The sequence below is a fragment of the Stigmatopora argus genome, chromosome 5 (genome assembly GCF_051989625.1).
Source record: "Stigmatopora argus isolate UIUO_Sarg chromosome 5, RoL_Sarg_1.0, whole genome shotgun sequence".
NCBI lineage: Eukaryota > Metazoa > Chordata > Actinopteri > Syngnathiformes > Syngnathidae > Stigmatopora > Stigmatopora argus.
In genome coordinates this window covers 14,210,690-14,225,930 of record NC_135391.1, presented here as the reverse complement: position 1 = coordinate 14,225,930, position 15,241 = coordinate 14,210,690, and the positions used below count along the sequence as shown (strand labels likewise).

Sequence of the window (15,241 nt, the reverse complement as noted above, 5' to 3'; positions counted from 1 at the left end):
TTTGGGTTGTGACCCTCTTAGTCTTGTAGTCTACAGAACTTCACTGACATTTGCCGTAAGTTGGGGATGAAAAAAGAGAACATTTCCTTTACAATATACTGTATATAATGGTGTTATATGGTGGATATCAAGCTGCTCTTACTTTGACACAAACCAAGCTCCATCAGTAGTTGTGTCTTAGGCAATGCGGAATGTGTACCACAAAACACTTTACTGAACATTATAAGAAAAACGGCTGTCCGGTGGATGAGGGGTTAGTGTGTCGGCCTCACAATCCTGGGGTCAAAGGTTCGATCCCAGGTCGGTCCTCACTGTGTGAAGTTGGCATGTCCTCACCGGGCTTGCGTAGGTAGGTTTTCCCCGGGTACTCTGGTTTCCTCCCACTGGCTGGTTGAGCACTCTAAATTGCCCCCAGGTATGGCTGTGTGGACGAATGGTTGTCCCTGGTCACCAAATAGGGAATGGTACACAGCTACCATCTGCCAAGGGTGTCTCCATCGAGCGATGAAACGGCTCACACAAACCTTTGGTTAGGGGTAAAAGGTGGTAGTGCGATGCAGCTTGACCCCCATGTTTGGAACCACATTCCAAAGTTCTGAGGTGAACTCTGACCCTGTTAGAGGAGAGGTCTAACGGGGCATCAAAATGCACAACCCACGTGTTGATGAATGTGCGGACCAGCTCAGAGGACTCTTACAAGGAAAGGGGATTAACCTTGGTCCACTGGGTCATCCTGTCCTCATGGTGGACAGGTAGGCGCAATGACATGTGGGGGTAGCAGGCCCGCAAGGTTACCCAATAGAGAAGTTGCAAACTAGTTCATTACCTGAGGTTTAACCCAATATACGCAACTCTGTGGGTCTAGATGTCAGGTCCGCTGTCTTCTCTGTACTCATGCAGGTGTGAGTCATCTTAACAGTCCAAATGAGAGCCCTGGAGAAATGGGAGCCAAATCAGGCTGTGACTTTCCAAGTTTCAAAGTCGCATTGTTAGATTTTTGTTGATTCAGCTACCTACACTTAAGAACTGACTTTGGGGTCACCGGTGAGGAACTGAAGGGAAGGCAATGCGGGAGGTGAATTTCAAAACTCTTTAGTAATATCACAACAGGAAAAAACTGACAGAGAACAAAACATCTGCACTCTTTATAGAACAACCCTCCCAACTTGCAATTCCTCTGGTGAATTGTGTAAAGACCACTACAATTAACATTGAGGTAATATCTTGGCCAGCCTTTCAAGGAAACAATTCAGATATTCCCAATCTTACAAAAGACAGACAATCAATAAAATGTATTTAATAGACTTTTTTTTGGAAGGAGCACACAGCTTTTATTATAAAGCTTTTTTTATGGCATGTGTCATCACAACTGTTTAATAACTTCATCTAACATCTAGCTGAATGTCTTTTATGATAGTACGTACTTTTGTCGGACCCTTAATTTGTTGCATTACAGAAGCAGAACACAGCCAACAGATCAATATTGTGTTATACCTTGAATGCTTCGTAATTTTGAGCATTTTTATTGCTTTGAAGGATAGCCGTTTGGGGCAAAGGAGGGATTCTTTAGAACATGCAATTGTGACTCAATTTACTCCGTCACATATGTTTGGCGTTGCGTAGACGTAGTTACCGTGGGTCAGTCACGCTTGTGGTTTGACTCTGGCACACTACACTGTAGCTCGCTGATCTTTGGAAACCTGTCTGACGAGAAAAGGGTCATCTCTTCACTCTCTTTAAGTCATTTAAGGCCTTCGGATGTGTTTATTTTCCTCTTGTGAGTCTTTTGACCAAGTTCCCCCTCGTCAATCTTGACGCTGTCGGAGAGGGGCCAGAGGTTGGAGCTACCATTTCTCTTGTTCGCCGTGACCCCGTGTGCATGTGGACCCCCAGGTCAGACACTGGGTGCATTTTATATGTCTTGTGAAAGTTGCACTGTACATAAAAGGAAGAAGCTTGTTCCCACTCAATAGCAGTTCAGAAGACATTTACTGCATCATCAAATGGTCGGACAAATATTTGCCCAAATCAACCTATTTGCTACACTTTTTGTCTGTCATTGCAGAGGATTGACAGTTGAGTGTCAAATCTGCCCTCTACAGACATTTCTACATGTAGCCTCAGGCGTCTGTAGCTGGGAGGTGGTGGTAGAACCCTATGCATCTTAGAAGATGAGAAAATGTGAGCTCGTCAAACCAGTTTCTTACTTCCATTTGACGTGTTTTTGATCTCCCCATTTCTCTGGAAGAGGAGAATGTTTCCTCTTTGAGCAGACTGTTGGGTTCACGAAGGAGTCGGAGGGTCGGGTTGCTCAGTCGACGTCTGGTTCTGTTGAAGCAGATTCACCACATCTCCATCAAACAGCTGCTCTATTTTGGCACAGCATTGAAAACTGACCTTGCTGGTCACCTACGTCTGGGTTTCGCGCAAGAATAGAGGTAATTTCAACTTGAGATGATCTTGAATGTCATCATATCAGAGCCAAAAGGATAACGCAGGTTCAAAGTGCACACTCCATCCCATGATGAGAAGTCATTGTTAATAAAACTGATTTAAAATGAATCACTTTGCCTGTGTTTTTTTCCCTATGGTCTCCAAGGTCCTTAATGATATGCCTGAGCACACCTGGAGAATGTGCTTGAAGTTTGTGTACGCTCGCTTGTTTTCCTTCCTGTCAGCATTTGATTGAACAGGATGGCAATGTCCAGAACAGGGTCATCCCCTGAAAAGAGCCGTAAGCTACCTTGTTTTGATCTTCTTCCACTTGAAATGTGATATTGTAGATGCTAAGAGTCACGGTGTGTCTCCGCTCTTCGTTGGTGAAACTGGTTCCTGCCTTAGTTAGTGTAAAAAAGAAAAAAAAGAGTCCCTTTTTAGTTCTGGATACGGATCCCTCCATACAGTTAAAAAGATCTCATTCACGGTTCACACTAAATTTGCTCCTTAATGTTTCACAGCAGGCCTATGGTTCCAGTCCGTGATTCATTGAGTGTCAGGTCTGCCTCTGGCTGACATAAGGGCCCAATCAGACAGGGTCGTCACAAACACAGACACTGAAGACACAAATAATTTGCCCCAGCGCTTTAAACGACACCACTCTTAAAAGATGACATAACATACACACAACTTGTGGTTTTGTCCTGTGCCAACTCTCATCCCAGGACAAGCTCATGTTACATTCTTTGGGTTAAAGAACAAACCAAGATGTCAAAATGTGGGTCGTCGTATGTTTGAAAAGTAGCACAAAAGACACAATCACAATGGAAAAGAGCCAAAATACAAAAAAAGCACAAAGAGAAAGAGAGGGAAGAGGCAGTGGAAGTCTGACAATTTGATCTCCTTAACACTACAACTCAAAAGACCACTGAAAGTGCAGATCTTTTTACTTCCAAGAGGCATCTTACGCTACGTTTACAACGTAGGCCGTGATGACCAGTTCAGATTTTTTTGTCAATTCTGATACTCCATACAATCTTGTTAACTTTAGACATGTAACCTAAATCCACTTACTCGTTTGAAAGTCGTAACATGTTATATTACGTGTTCATTAAAAAAAGTGATTTTATTAGAGATTAGTCTTACTTTGTTTGGCCCTGCGCACATTAGCTGCCACTCTAGAGCTGTTCCATTGCGTATATATCTTTAGTCTTTCCTTGAGGCATATGCGAGTCTACTGGTGATTTCTTGTGACTCCTATCACAGAAACCTAGCGTAATCACTATCCCAGTCTCATTCAGGAATTTGATTCCTCCTCCAGTCGATTCATGCTAATGTTTGTTTTCCTTTCAGTGTTTCCGGGCACTGTGCTGTAAAGGACCGCCACCGCCAAGACCGGAGTATGATGTGGTGTGCATTGGCCTGACAGGTGCTGGAAAGACCACCCTGCTCTCGCACCTCTGTAGTGAAGGCAGCGACGGAATCGTTCCCACAACAGGTATGTGGACAATACTTTTGGACCCTTGTCTTTAGAAGATTAACTATGTCACTGTCACCTTCCAATAAATGATTTTCAAGCCTTGAACTTCTCGAAGCCTTCTAAAATAAATGATGCTGTCCTTCAAACCAAAATTTACCAGCTGATTACTACATTTCAGTAAGGTTTGTCTCTCTCTGTGCCTTATGGCTGACTGGCAACCAGTCTAGGGTGTACTCTGCCTTTTGCGTAAAGTCAACTGGGATAGGCTCCAGCAAGGTGAGGATACGTGGTACGGAAGGATGAATGAATAAATGACCCAGATTGGGATGTCCACATTTGTAGACGCTAGGTCTCAAGTATAATTATCGTTTTTACACCATAAGGCACACCTGACTATAAGATACACTCTAAATCCGAAACAAAATAAACAAGATATATGCATTGGACTATAAGTCGCAAGCGCCTACATTGTATCATTGTATGGATATTTTTGCAATCTTTTTTACAAGGTAGTCTAGCTGTGAACGCTCTTATCTAAGTGCCACTAACACTGCTTGGTGTCCAATCAATTCTGACTGGGAGATCTTGGCAGCAAATGAGTGCTGTCAGCCGTCCCAATCAAAATGGATTGAACGTCTAGCAGGGTCAGTGGCAACTAGTGAGTTGAAAAAGTCCCCTATGAAGGGTTAAGTATGTCTAGAAGGACACTTTGTGGTGAGCATACGACCCTCCAGGTAGTCATGCTGCACTTTCCATATATGTAATGCAATCCCTCAAGGTCGCTGACATTCCTCTTTCCACCTCTGTTTTTTTCGGGAATCACGTTGAGCTGTTACAGCAATCCCATTTTCGATTTAGTCATTGTTTACCTTTCATTGGGAGAAATGTGATGACATTGGCCATCAAGTCTGTCTTTTCGTTAAAAGGTAGGACATTCTCTGTGTACTTGCCAAAGATTATAATTAAAAAAAAAACATTTGCTCATTCTGCAGAAAAATATTTTAGTAATTACCTTGAAAAAGGACATTTAGTTGTCACCACCGTGTCCATCTGCCAAATTCTCCTGAAAAGAATTGAGGTTTTGCGCCTGCCTGCCATTTCCCGCCCATGCTTGCCTTCATAGTTTTTCACTGTTGTAATGTTCTTAAAACTACATCAAAATCCAATAAATTGTCCTTGTGTCTTGAAAATGAAGTGAAAATAATTTGGAAATAATCCATCTGCAATTCCGACCTCCCACCGTGTTCCCACAAGCACGTTAACATTACAATGTAGGATAGCACACTTTCTTTTTGGTTCCTATTGTTGTTGTTGTTTTTTATCCTGTCTTCTAACTTGGAACACAGAAAATGTTGTTATTTCATACAAATGTGTTTTCAATCTGCCAAAATACTTAACGAATGAGGAAATAAAATGTGAAAGCAAAATTGTTTTCAATTTTCCTCAGAATACTCCTTGAATAACCTAAGTTGATTTGTAATATACTGAGTGACAATTGTGTCTCTCCTCAGGTTTTAGCATCAAAGCAGTGCCATTTCCTAACGCAATCTTGAATGTAAAAGAACTTGGAGGTAAGGAAAAAATACTTTTATATCTCTTCTCTTCACACTTAACCCTAGAATGGTAACTCTCTATTTCAGGGGTTCTGAAATAGAGGGTTACCATGGTTACTTGGGAAAAAAATGGGTCCTAAGCAAGACGGTGCAATGAAGGGTACCCATCTTTTCCCCGGTAACCATGGTAACCCTCTATTTCAGAAGCGTGAAAGGTAACCCCTGAAATAAAGGGTTACCATTCTAGGGTTAAAAAAACAAGTCTAATTAAACTATTCTTTCATTCATATCATTCATTATCCGAGCTGCTTATCCTCACAAAAGTCACAATGGTGGTGGAGCCTATTCCAGCCAACAATGGGCAGTCGGTAAGGTACACCTTGAGTTGGTAGCCAACCAATTGCACAGCGCATAAGAGAGCACACACACTCATACCTACGGCTAATTTTGAGTGTTCAATCAAGCCTAGTATGTTGGAGTTTAACGCCGCTCTGAGCCGTTAGAAAGTGAAGCTGGACACCTCTGGGAGCGCAAACAGCTGTCGTACGCAAGACTCTCACTGCACTGTTGTGAATCATCCTTCATGACTTTTGCGGTTCTAAATTCGCACACACAGGGTATAAGCGCGACAGACTGACCAAAAACCCCCTTCCTGGCCACTTTTTAATGTTTTTCTTAGACTATGGCGCAACCGCTCTGGCGATGAGTTCCCGATTTGTGTGCCCCTGACTCTCGTTTGTCACAGAGTTCTAACGTGTTGAGTTTTTCTTAGTGTGCGTAATGACCACTTTTTTTCTTGATTCATTGCCTGTCACTATTACATTTGAAAAGAAATGTTATCATGCTCATTTTTGGAAATTTCTGAAAAATTTTGTTGGGTTGATATTTCAACAAACGTAACATAACTACGTTGTTGTGTGTTTGTGTACGTATGTTTACTCAGCTGCCAAATGTACGCACTCAACCATCTACCCCAGTTTGCATTTCTTTTAAGGGTTAAAAAATAATTTTCTTCTCTTTTTTGTTTGTAACACTTATTTCATAGAAAATTTGTATACTTTTTTATTTTTAGAGGGTTTCAGGGAGTAGTATTAGGGATCTTTGAATGGATGGAAAGAATTACCGCGTTTCCATGTAGAATGCGTCTCTACTTATGAAAAATCCAAGTTAAGAAAGCCCTTCTGGTAGGAATTAGTTTTGGGTTAACACTTATTATTTATTTATTTTTTGTGACCTTTAAAACATCAATGAATGTATTATTTTATTGTTTTCATAGTATTCATCTCATTCTGGCATTGACATCGATATACAGTCAATTAATTTAAACTGGGATGACTGCCTGTGGATAAACCTGTTTTAGTGCCATTTACTAAGAGGTGTTGGCAGCAATCATTCGTTGCCAGCCTCTCGCACTCAAAATGGATCATCGCTGTCAGTGGCACCCCGTGAGTTAAATAAGTCATCTCCCATGCTTTTGTGAAAAAAAGTGTGTGTCCTTGCTATGCAGTTTCACACACATGTTGACATTTGCGCACTGACGTCAGACCTGTTGATGTTTTTGTCGTGCAGCTCCGTACAATCTAAACGCTGTGATTCCTGGAAGTGAACAGCACTCGAGGAAGTCAGTTAACAAGCACAGATGCAGGAGCTTGAGGTGGAGAAAAGTAAACACGGGGGAGGTAATGGCAGCACCTGCCCTTTCCTTAAAGGGAGCCTGAGACGAGGGGCAAATTGGCCCTGTGACTTCTCCCACCAGCAGGCCTTGTTTTGTTGAACGTGTTATGATTTATGTTGTTTTCCACACACTGCACGTGGCAGGTGTGCTGTGTTGTTTGAAGGCTTTACACAGTATGTCCTACTAAGAAGATAAAACACAAGTACAGTACATACAAAAGAGGCACTTGGAGACCACCGGTGTGAACGCTACCAAATTAGGACAAAGCACATTAGTAAGCAATTCCAAAGAGGTTTTTATGGTTTGGGTCAAAGAAGGTGTGCTGGTTCCTTGTTGTGTATGTATGTGTGAATGATATTTTTTATTTATTTAGAGGAGTTAGCATATGGGTGCCAAGTGCATCTATGCAATTTAGTAAATAGGACCTGTTATCAACTAATCAAAATCTGTTTTGATAGTTGCTTAATTGTTTACAGGAACTGATCACTTCACATTGGTCTCAATCCTATTTTGAGGTCCTCAATACCAAATATGCGATTTGGTGGCGGCTGACAGCTTCTTGCAATGAATTATGGATGAAATGTTTACACACTTCCCGTATATTTGGCGGTATGAAAACGTATTATGCCTCATCCAACTGTGCGTGACGTAAATGGCTCCTCTGGGGAGCTCATCTTGCGTCTTGTTCCTTTTGCTAGTGTTCATAAACAATTTCTCCTGATTAGATTCGTTGTATCAGCCTTGACATTTTTGCCTTTCTGTACTTTCAGCTCTCTTCCCGCGCTTGTAAAACAAGTAAACAGGCTAGCATTCGTTTTATGATATTTTGCATTACTTTGCGATGATGCGGAAAAACGATACAAGATGTGAAGGACAGGCATTAGTATTTCTGAGCCGAAAAACATGCTTTACACGCTACATTTGTGGCTTGTCCTGCTCACTCAGCCTTGACTAAGGGACGGGCAGCGGACTCTGTTCGAATGGAATGCAAGGAAAGGCTACCTTGTTGATGATCAAGTACTGCTTTATGCGGTTCTTTAAGAGCAAGAGGTTCAAAAGAGCATTGGAGATACAGATGTTGAATTAATTATTTGCTTGTGGTAAAGATGTATTGCATTTGACTTTTATTTTACATATGAGAGGAAAGAAAAATGAAGGTAGCTCATGATTTTTTTTCCCCCAAAACCTCTATAACTCATTGCCTGTCATTGATAGCGACAATATATTTATATTTTTTCTTTATTTATTGAAACTTTTGAACAAAGATAAATATGAAAATAATACAATATTTTAGGGTATGTTTTTTTCTTACTTTACATTAAAATTTACAGCAATATTTAAGCAAATATTTTATTTATTCATTTTTATTTTAAGCATATAAAATATTGACTCTAGGCTACAAAAACACAAGTTAGACATTTGGATATTTTTCTATTATTATATTTGTAACTATTTAATTGTGATTCATTGGATTTTAATTGTGCTACTGTATTTGTCCCCCAAATGTATATGTTTTAAAACTATAAATAGATTTTACTGAACCATTAAATTAAATATGCAAGACTATTGTTAAAACGACTAAAATGTTTCCTTTTTCTCACTTTCTTTTTTTGAATTAATCCTAATTATCTCACCAAACTCCCATCCATGTAATAAATATTAACAATTAAAAAAATATTTACTCTTGAGAGACGCTTTAGAGAATTTGTATATTTTTCAGTTCCACATTGTTTCTGTGCAAAAATAAATAAATCAACCATCAAAATAATTCATTAATTTGATAATTGATTCGTTGTCGATTAATCAAGACATCATTTTAAGTGGCATTTAAGTGCATTGGCCCGGATTGTGGTAAGCGCAAGCTGTCCTTCAAACCAGCGTCCTAATAGAGCTTACGCTCGCGGAATCCTGACGTATGACGACTGTCATACTTTTTGTGCGGAAAACATGCATTTGGTGTGAAAAAACACCATCTTTTCCAACTTGGAGATTGCGACACTTGCATCTTATTTTGTCACGCTGTCGCCAAGTGTGGCTAAACTGATGAATTGAATCCAGTGTGATCCAAATGTATTCCTCAATTGACTCAAAGGGTATGATGTCCATTACAATCCTGAAAAGCGTTTGTCACTCAGCCATTGCCAGGCACAAGGATGTAGGCGGGAGATTCCTCCTGGGATGCAGCGAGGATGCAAGCGCGTGTGTGTGAATGTGTGCATGAGCTGGACTATGACGTGACGTCAAGTCTAGACAGACCATTTCACAGTCTGCTTTGATGCCACACTATAGCAGCTGATGAAGAGGTGGTCCGAATACACCACACACAACACAGTTGTCCTTTAGTCATGCCTGCAATAGCTGGAAGTACAGTGCTTGATTTACCTTGTGCACATGCTGTGTATATTTTTATACAGACTGCAGATTGACAGGAGAAGTGCCGTGTGCAATGACATTATACACCACAAAAAGAATAATAAACTTCCTTTTCTTCTTTGTTAAAATCACCATTTATTCAGCGTAGGCTATGTTATGCTGACTGATTAGCACTAATGATGAAAGCAACTTGATGTCTTAGAATCAGAAAAATAAGGGGAGGTGGGCCGCTAATTCTTAACATACAAACCAAACCTCATCCCTTTTGATCCCACTTATCCTTGCAAGGTGCTGGACACGGAATAATCATGTTTCAGTGCCTTTGTTGAGCATTTACGTTAAATATTTAGAGTTTTCATATGTAATTTGTATAGTCTAGTGCAATATTTTACCTCGATGTGCCAGTGGGCTTAACACATGTTTCCCCCCAGGACTTCCTGTTTACTGTTTACTTCCAAACAGCTGTGTTTCCAACGTCACAGCTCCGAATCCACCCTCAGCTTGTTCATCAGCAATGTAATCAAGCTGCCAGAGCTGTTCTTCCACACCCCCAAAATTCTTTTGAGACCATTTTTACTGGACGCCTCTTGTTATTCAGTGTGTATAAAATACATTAAAAAAATTAAAAAAAACAGCTCATTGAAAATGGTAGACTTCCAATCTATATTCAGACCAATCAGTCTGTATTCATACTATGTATTACTTAAACATTTTTAAAAAGGAGAGGAAAGACTGTTAATTGTTGTGTTGTATTATCTTTATTCAAGACTATATTTTTTAAAACAAGTCTGACTTCGGTGTAGGCAGTCTGGTTTTGATTCACACTCATTGGCGGTTTGGTTGTGAGCATGAGTGTATATTTGTTTCACTGCTGCCCATGGTTGGCTGGGATCGGCTCCAGCACCCCCCGCGACCCCTGTGAGGATAAGCGCTATGGAAGATCAATGAATTTGAAAATAGTGGCAAAAATAGTAAATATAGTGTTGTGTTTTGCAAATGTAACACAAATGATGTCACAAATGTAATATTTTAATGAAAATTGGGGAAAAATGATCCCCGATTTCTGTCGTTCGATATAAAAGCAGATGCTATCTTTGTAATTAATTAAGCTTCGATAACATTCGTGTTCTAAGAGCATAATCCCTAGCTAAAAATAAATGACATGATTTATGTATAAATCCATTAACCATGGAAATAACCGGACAATAAAAGCCCTTCCCGTTAAAATGGTTTGGACGTCAAACACAGTCAACAAACAGGAACACAACATTACTCACATAACGCAAATGATAGGTGCGCAGTTGATTGAGTGCATGAGAAAATGCTCCAAGTTGTCTGGGAACAGTTGTTAAATTTTTACAACAAGCAAAACTAATCTTAATTGTCACCCGAGATAACAAAATGTTCCTTTTTAGGCTTTTTAAGTCATGTCGAGAAACGTAATTTGTTTATGAAGAACCTTTCGGTAGCTTTCGACAATGTTTTTTTTCTTTTGTCCTATAGTCATTGACGCCAGCACATCAATCCCTGGACAAGATGTTCCCATTTTGAGCAGTGTTGTTTGTTTTGCCCCTGCGAAGGGTGGGGTTGGGGGACGGGGGTGGAATAACAGAAAACATGTATATTTTGTACGATTTCACTTGGTAAACCATTGCGTGTGTCAGCTCTCGCTGACCTCGAAGCACACCCGAATAATTGAGAGCGTGTCACGTTGATGAAGTTGTTGGATTCCTTGTTTCAGCTTGTCTTCATCTGCTAGCAAGGGCTGACCAAGTATTTCTTGGCCCAGTGCAAGCTGGAGGGACCGGTGGGTGGGCCACTTTGACGTGTTTTCCTCAGATCAGATGTTAAGCCATTTGATTCCACTGAGACCTTGCGCTGACCCCTCTTTGTTAACTTCTTTCCTCTTTTCAACACTTACAGGAGTGTTATACAGCAGATGAATATGTTACGGTGCAAATGTAAAACACTTTCTGCGTCTGCGCTGCTTGCCTGAGAGAGGATTTCCCTTGTCGACCAAAGTTTAAAACACCTGCAGTGATGTGGAGTCGAAGGGTCACTCCGGAATCGGAGGACGTTGTAGTTTTTGAAATATAAACCTTCATATTGATGATCACCTCTTATCTATTCGTCAATAATCGGTACAACCGATTCATGGAGATATCAATTTTTGTACAATGATTTAATCTTTTGTGCCTTGAAATATGTTGCAAGGATTGACATCCCTTACAAAAATTGCAGTTCTGTGATGTCAAATCAACATTTTTATTGGAATGTATAAGTGGAAGTAGAACCGTTCAAGTATTGCTAACACCTTCACAAGAGGATCTTATCTGCTATCCATCTATTGCAAATGAAGGGTACACGGTCGATTGGTCGCCGATCTTTTGGTCGCCGGTCTTTTGGTCGCCCGGAAGGTTATTGATAATCACCATTTAAATCGTTGCTCAAATTCCCTAAATACAAACTGCGAATTACTATTTAGTCATACTTAATGCCCTAGAAATTATTAGGCTAAAGAAAAGCTCCAAATTTCCCGGACTTTTATTGTTTTTTGTTGGAGAACTTGTTAAGACCCTGACTGACGTAGCTTCTTAAAGGGACAACGCATGTACATACAAACTCTTATACACTCACACGTCGGCTCAGTGAAACTGCTCATGGCCATTGTTGGCTTTTATTGATGCGTAGACCGTTTTGTTTTACCTTGTTTTGTCGCCGGTCTTTTGGTCGCCCGTTGTCGCGGTCCGGGCGACCAAAAGACCGCACACGCAAATGAAGGACCTCTTGGTGTATACACAAGTCACTTTTACATTAGAATACAATTGTGAAAGCATTGCCAGCAATTAATTATTTTTTCTTATGGTTGTATGGTTGCGCCCCACATTCTTTTTTTTTTTTTTTTTTGCAAAAACGTGCAGTAATACTACAATATGATGTCAAATGGGGACAGACAATAATGTCATGGTGGCAGCAATTACCACCTGGACTAGAGGTTCATTTAAAGTATGAGGACTGGCTGTGAATGCTCATGTCTCAGTGACCTAAAATAAAATTCAATAATAAATAAATAAAAAATTTATGAACAAAAACATGGCCCCTAATAACACACTAAAGTGACCTTTTTTGTATTATTAAGCTTACCTGCAATTGACTCTAATGGGCACTCACTTCATTAAAAGTGTGAGGAATGGCTGTGAATTCTCATTTTTCAGGGACTATTTTTGGTAGGTGAAGTTGAAAAAATAACTACGACTGCCTGGCTCCCTAAAAGTAGTAAAATTAAATAACATTTTTAATGCATGCTATCTAACTTGCATGCCATTGCCAACCATAGACTTCTTCTTCAATTAAACCAGGAAAACAGGCTGTGAATGCTCATATTTCAATGTGATCGATGTCTTACACATCTAGCGAGTTAAAGTTTATTTCAGGTACAATACTACTTCCGTGTGACTCTTTTGCCTCCATTTTCTTCCGTGCCAACAATGACATCAGTAATGACAATGACTCTCTCCGAACGTCGATCATCTAATGGTGTCTCGTCCTTCCACAGGAGCTGACAACATTAAGAAATATTGGTGTCGCTACTACCAGGGGTCGCAGGGTGTCGTCTTTGTATTGGACAGCGCTTCATCAGACGAAGACCTTGAGGCGGCACGTAATGAGCTACACTCGGCCCTGCAGCACCCTCAGCTCTGCACACTGCCTTTCCTCATCCTCGCCAATCACCAGGACAAGCCTGCTGCAAGGACACCAAACCAGGTAACCCAGCCCCCCGGGGGCCACCTCAGCACGGCTTTTCCACTTACTAGAAACCCCCAGCCCCGCCCCCAGCCCCTTCCCACCCCAGCAAATTAAACGCATTCGACCTAAAATGGAGCGTGAAAGGAAATGAGAGCATTTTTATTGGATTCAACTCTAGTCATAATGTAGCCTCAGACGTATAAGCCAGTATTTAACAGACTTAACAGAAGCACAACCGTTCAATGAAGCAAACAGGATGCAGACTATTGATTTATACCCTTGGGATATCACAACCGATATGCTAGACGAATGTTTCGTATGAGTTCGAGCTGCATTGTTTAACAGTTTAACTAAACCGTTTTCGTCTATCAAAATGTAATTAAATAAATGCATAGGATGAATGCATAAATACATGCAAAAATTCAATGTTTTTTATGAAAATATTTAGAGATATTTTTATTGTTTTCCACATTTTTATAACAAAAACTAGTAATAAAAAAGGACCTTTTTTATTAAGAGGTGTAAAAAAGACCATGAGTTTTGAGGTCAAGTGTTTTAAATTTATTTTAGCTATTTTGATAGCCTTTAACCTTTAGACTATCCAAAAAATGACAAATAAAGTGCTAATTGATTGGTCAATTAATCGTTTTAACATTTTCACTTCTAATCAATGATAAGAAATTAATGCATCAAGGTATCACTCAATATATGCGGAAAACGTAACTTTCAACACAAGCTTTTCCAATATAATAACTGTAAAATACACAATAGGAGTAAAGTTGCGTTGCTTTAATTACATGTAACTGACTAACTTTAACGCCTAATGTCATACAATGAATGCTATTGGAAGATAACATTAAAATGGTTAAAAAGAAAAATCTACCAGTCTTTCTACCCACTTGCAAGTCTTCTTCCGTTGTGTGCTTCATTGTACTAATTTTGCATTTGTGTTGAGGCTCATGGCACTCTGGGTTTTTTCCCTTTACAAAGAATTTGGAATTTGCTAATTGCCAGACATTTCCCAGCCACTGTCATAGAAGCCTGTACTGCACTCTCATGGCCAATACCCCATACAAGAGGGAGTAAATTATGGGGGTGAAACCAATCAATAGCATGCATATGATATGCGTGTTGAGTTAGTTTCTCTTGCAAAAAGTGTTGAGAACAACAAGAGCAGCATTCTTTGTTTTTTAGTTGTTTTTATTCCCCTGAACTCAATCTTGATCCTTGCAAGTAAATTGTCCATGAAACCATTTTTGGGCTCAGGCACACAAATTCCCCCAATGATTTTTTGTGTGTGTCTACATGTTTTTAACCTTCTTTGTAAGCACGTAAACTTGTTTTGCTATTTGCCAGGTTAATGCAATATCATTTCTAGACTGAATTCATTCATTAATTTTCTGAACTGCCTATTGTCACAAGGGTCACGGGGGGTGGAGGGGTGCTGGAGCCTGTCCCAGCTGACTTTGGATACGATGCGGTGGCCAGCTAATTCCAGGCCATGTGGAGACAGTATAGCAATAATATAATGTAATTAAATCTCATGTGCATCATTTGAGTTTATTGAACACGTTGCCCTTCTAACGCTTCATGTGTCGTTATTGAGTAGGAAGTAATCCCACTCATTGCCGACTCAGAAACTTGTATCAAATATTTGTCAAAGAATTGTTGTTGGGACAAAAAATACAAAGGCACAAATGTCATTGAATACTCATGTAGTCAGTCGTGTTATCACCTCCCTGCAGAACACAATTAATCACTCTTTGTGGAGGCAGGGAAAAAACAAAGGCTGTTCCACCTCTCTTTTCTCTTGTGAAGAAGTCTTAGTGTAAGATCGAGGTCTCAAACATGTGGCATGGGGGCCAATTGTGGCCAGCTTTTTAGCTTTTTTCTTTTGAATAGAAAATGAACTAGGGCTTGGCAATCTGGCCAAAATAGGGACGCATATATCATCTACCCAGGACTGTTTTAATGTCT

At 40.1% G+C, this 15,241-nt stretch overlaps 1 protein-coding gene across 2 annotated transcripts in view; it reads left to right on the top strand.

Moving 5' to 3' along the window:
• Positions 1-15,241, top strand: part of arl15a (ADP-ribosylation factor-like 15a) — a 92,797-nt gene that overhangs the window by 28,881 nt on the left and 48,675 nt on the right. For both annotated transcript variants that reach the window (XM_077600596.1, XM_077600594.1), the window contains exons 2-4: positions 3,790-3,934; positions 5,428-5,487; positions 13,074-13,282. In XM_077600596.1, the coding sequence (XP_077456722.1) occupies positions 3,790-3,934; positions 5,428-5,487; positions 13,074-13,282 (414 nt within the window). The remainder of the gene's footprint in view (positions 1-3,789; positions 3,935-5,427; positions 5,488-13,073; positions 13,283-15,241) is intronic.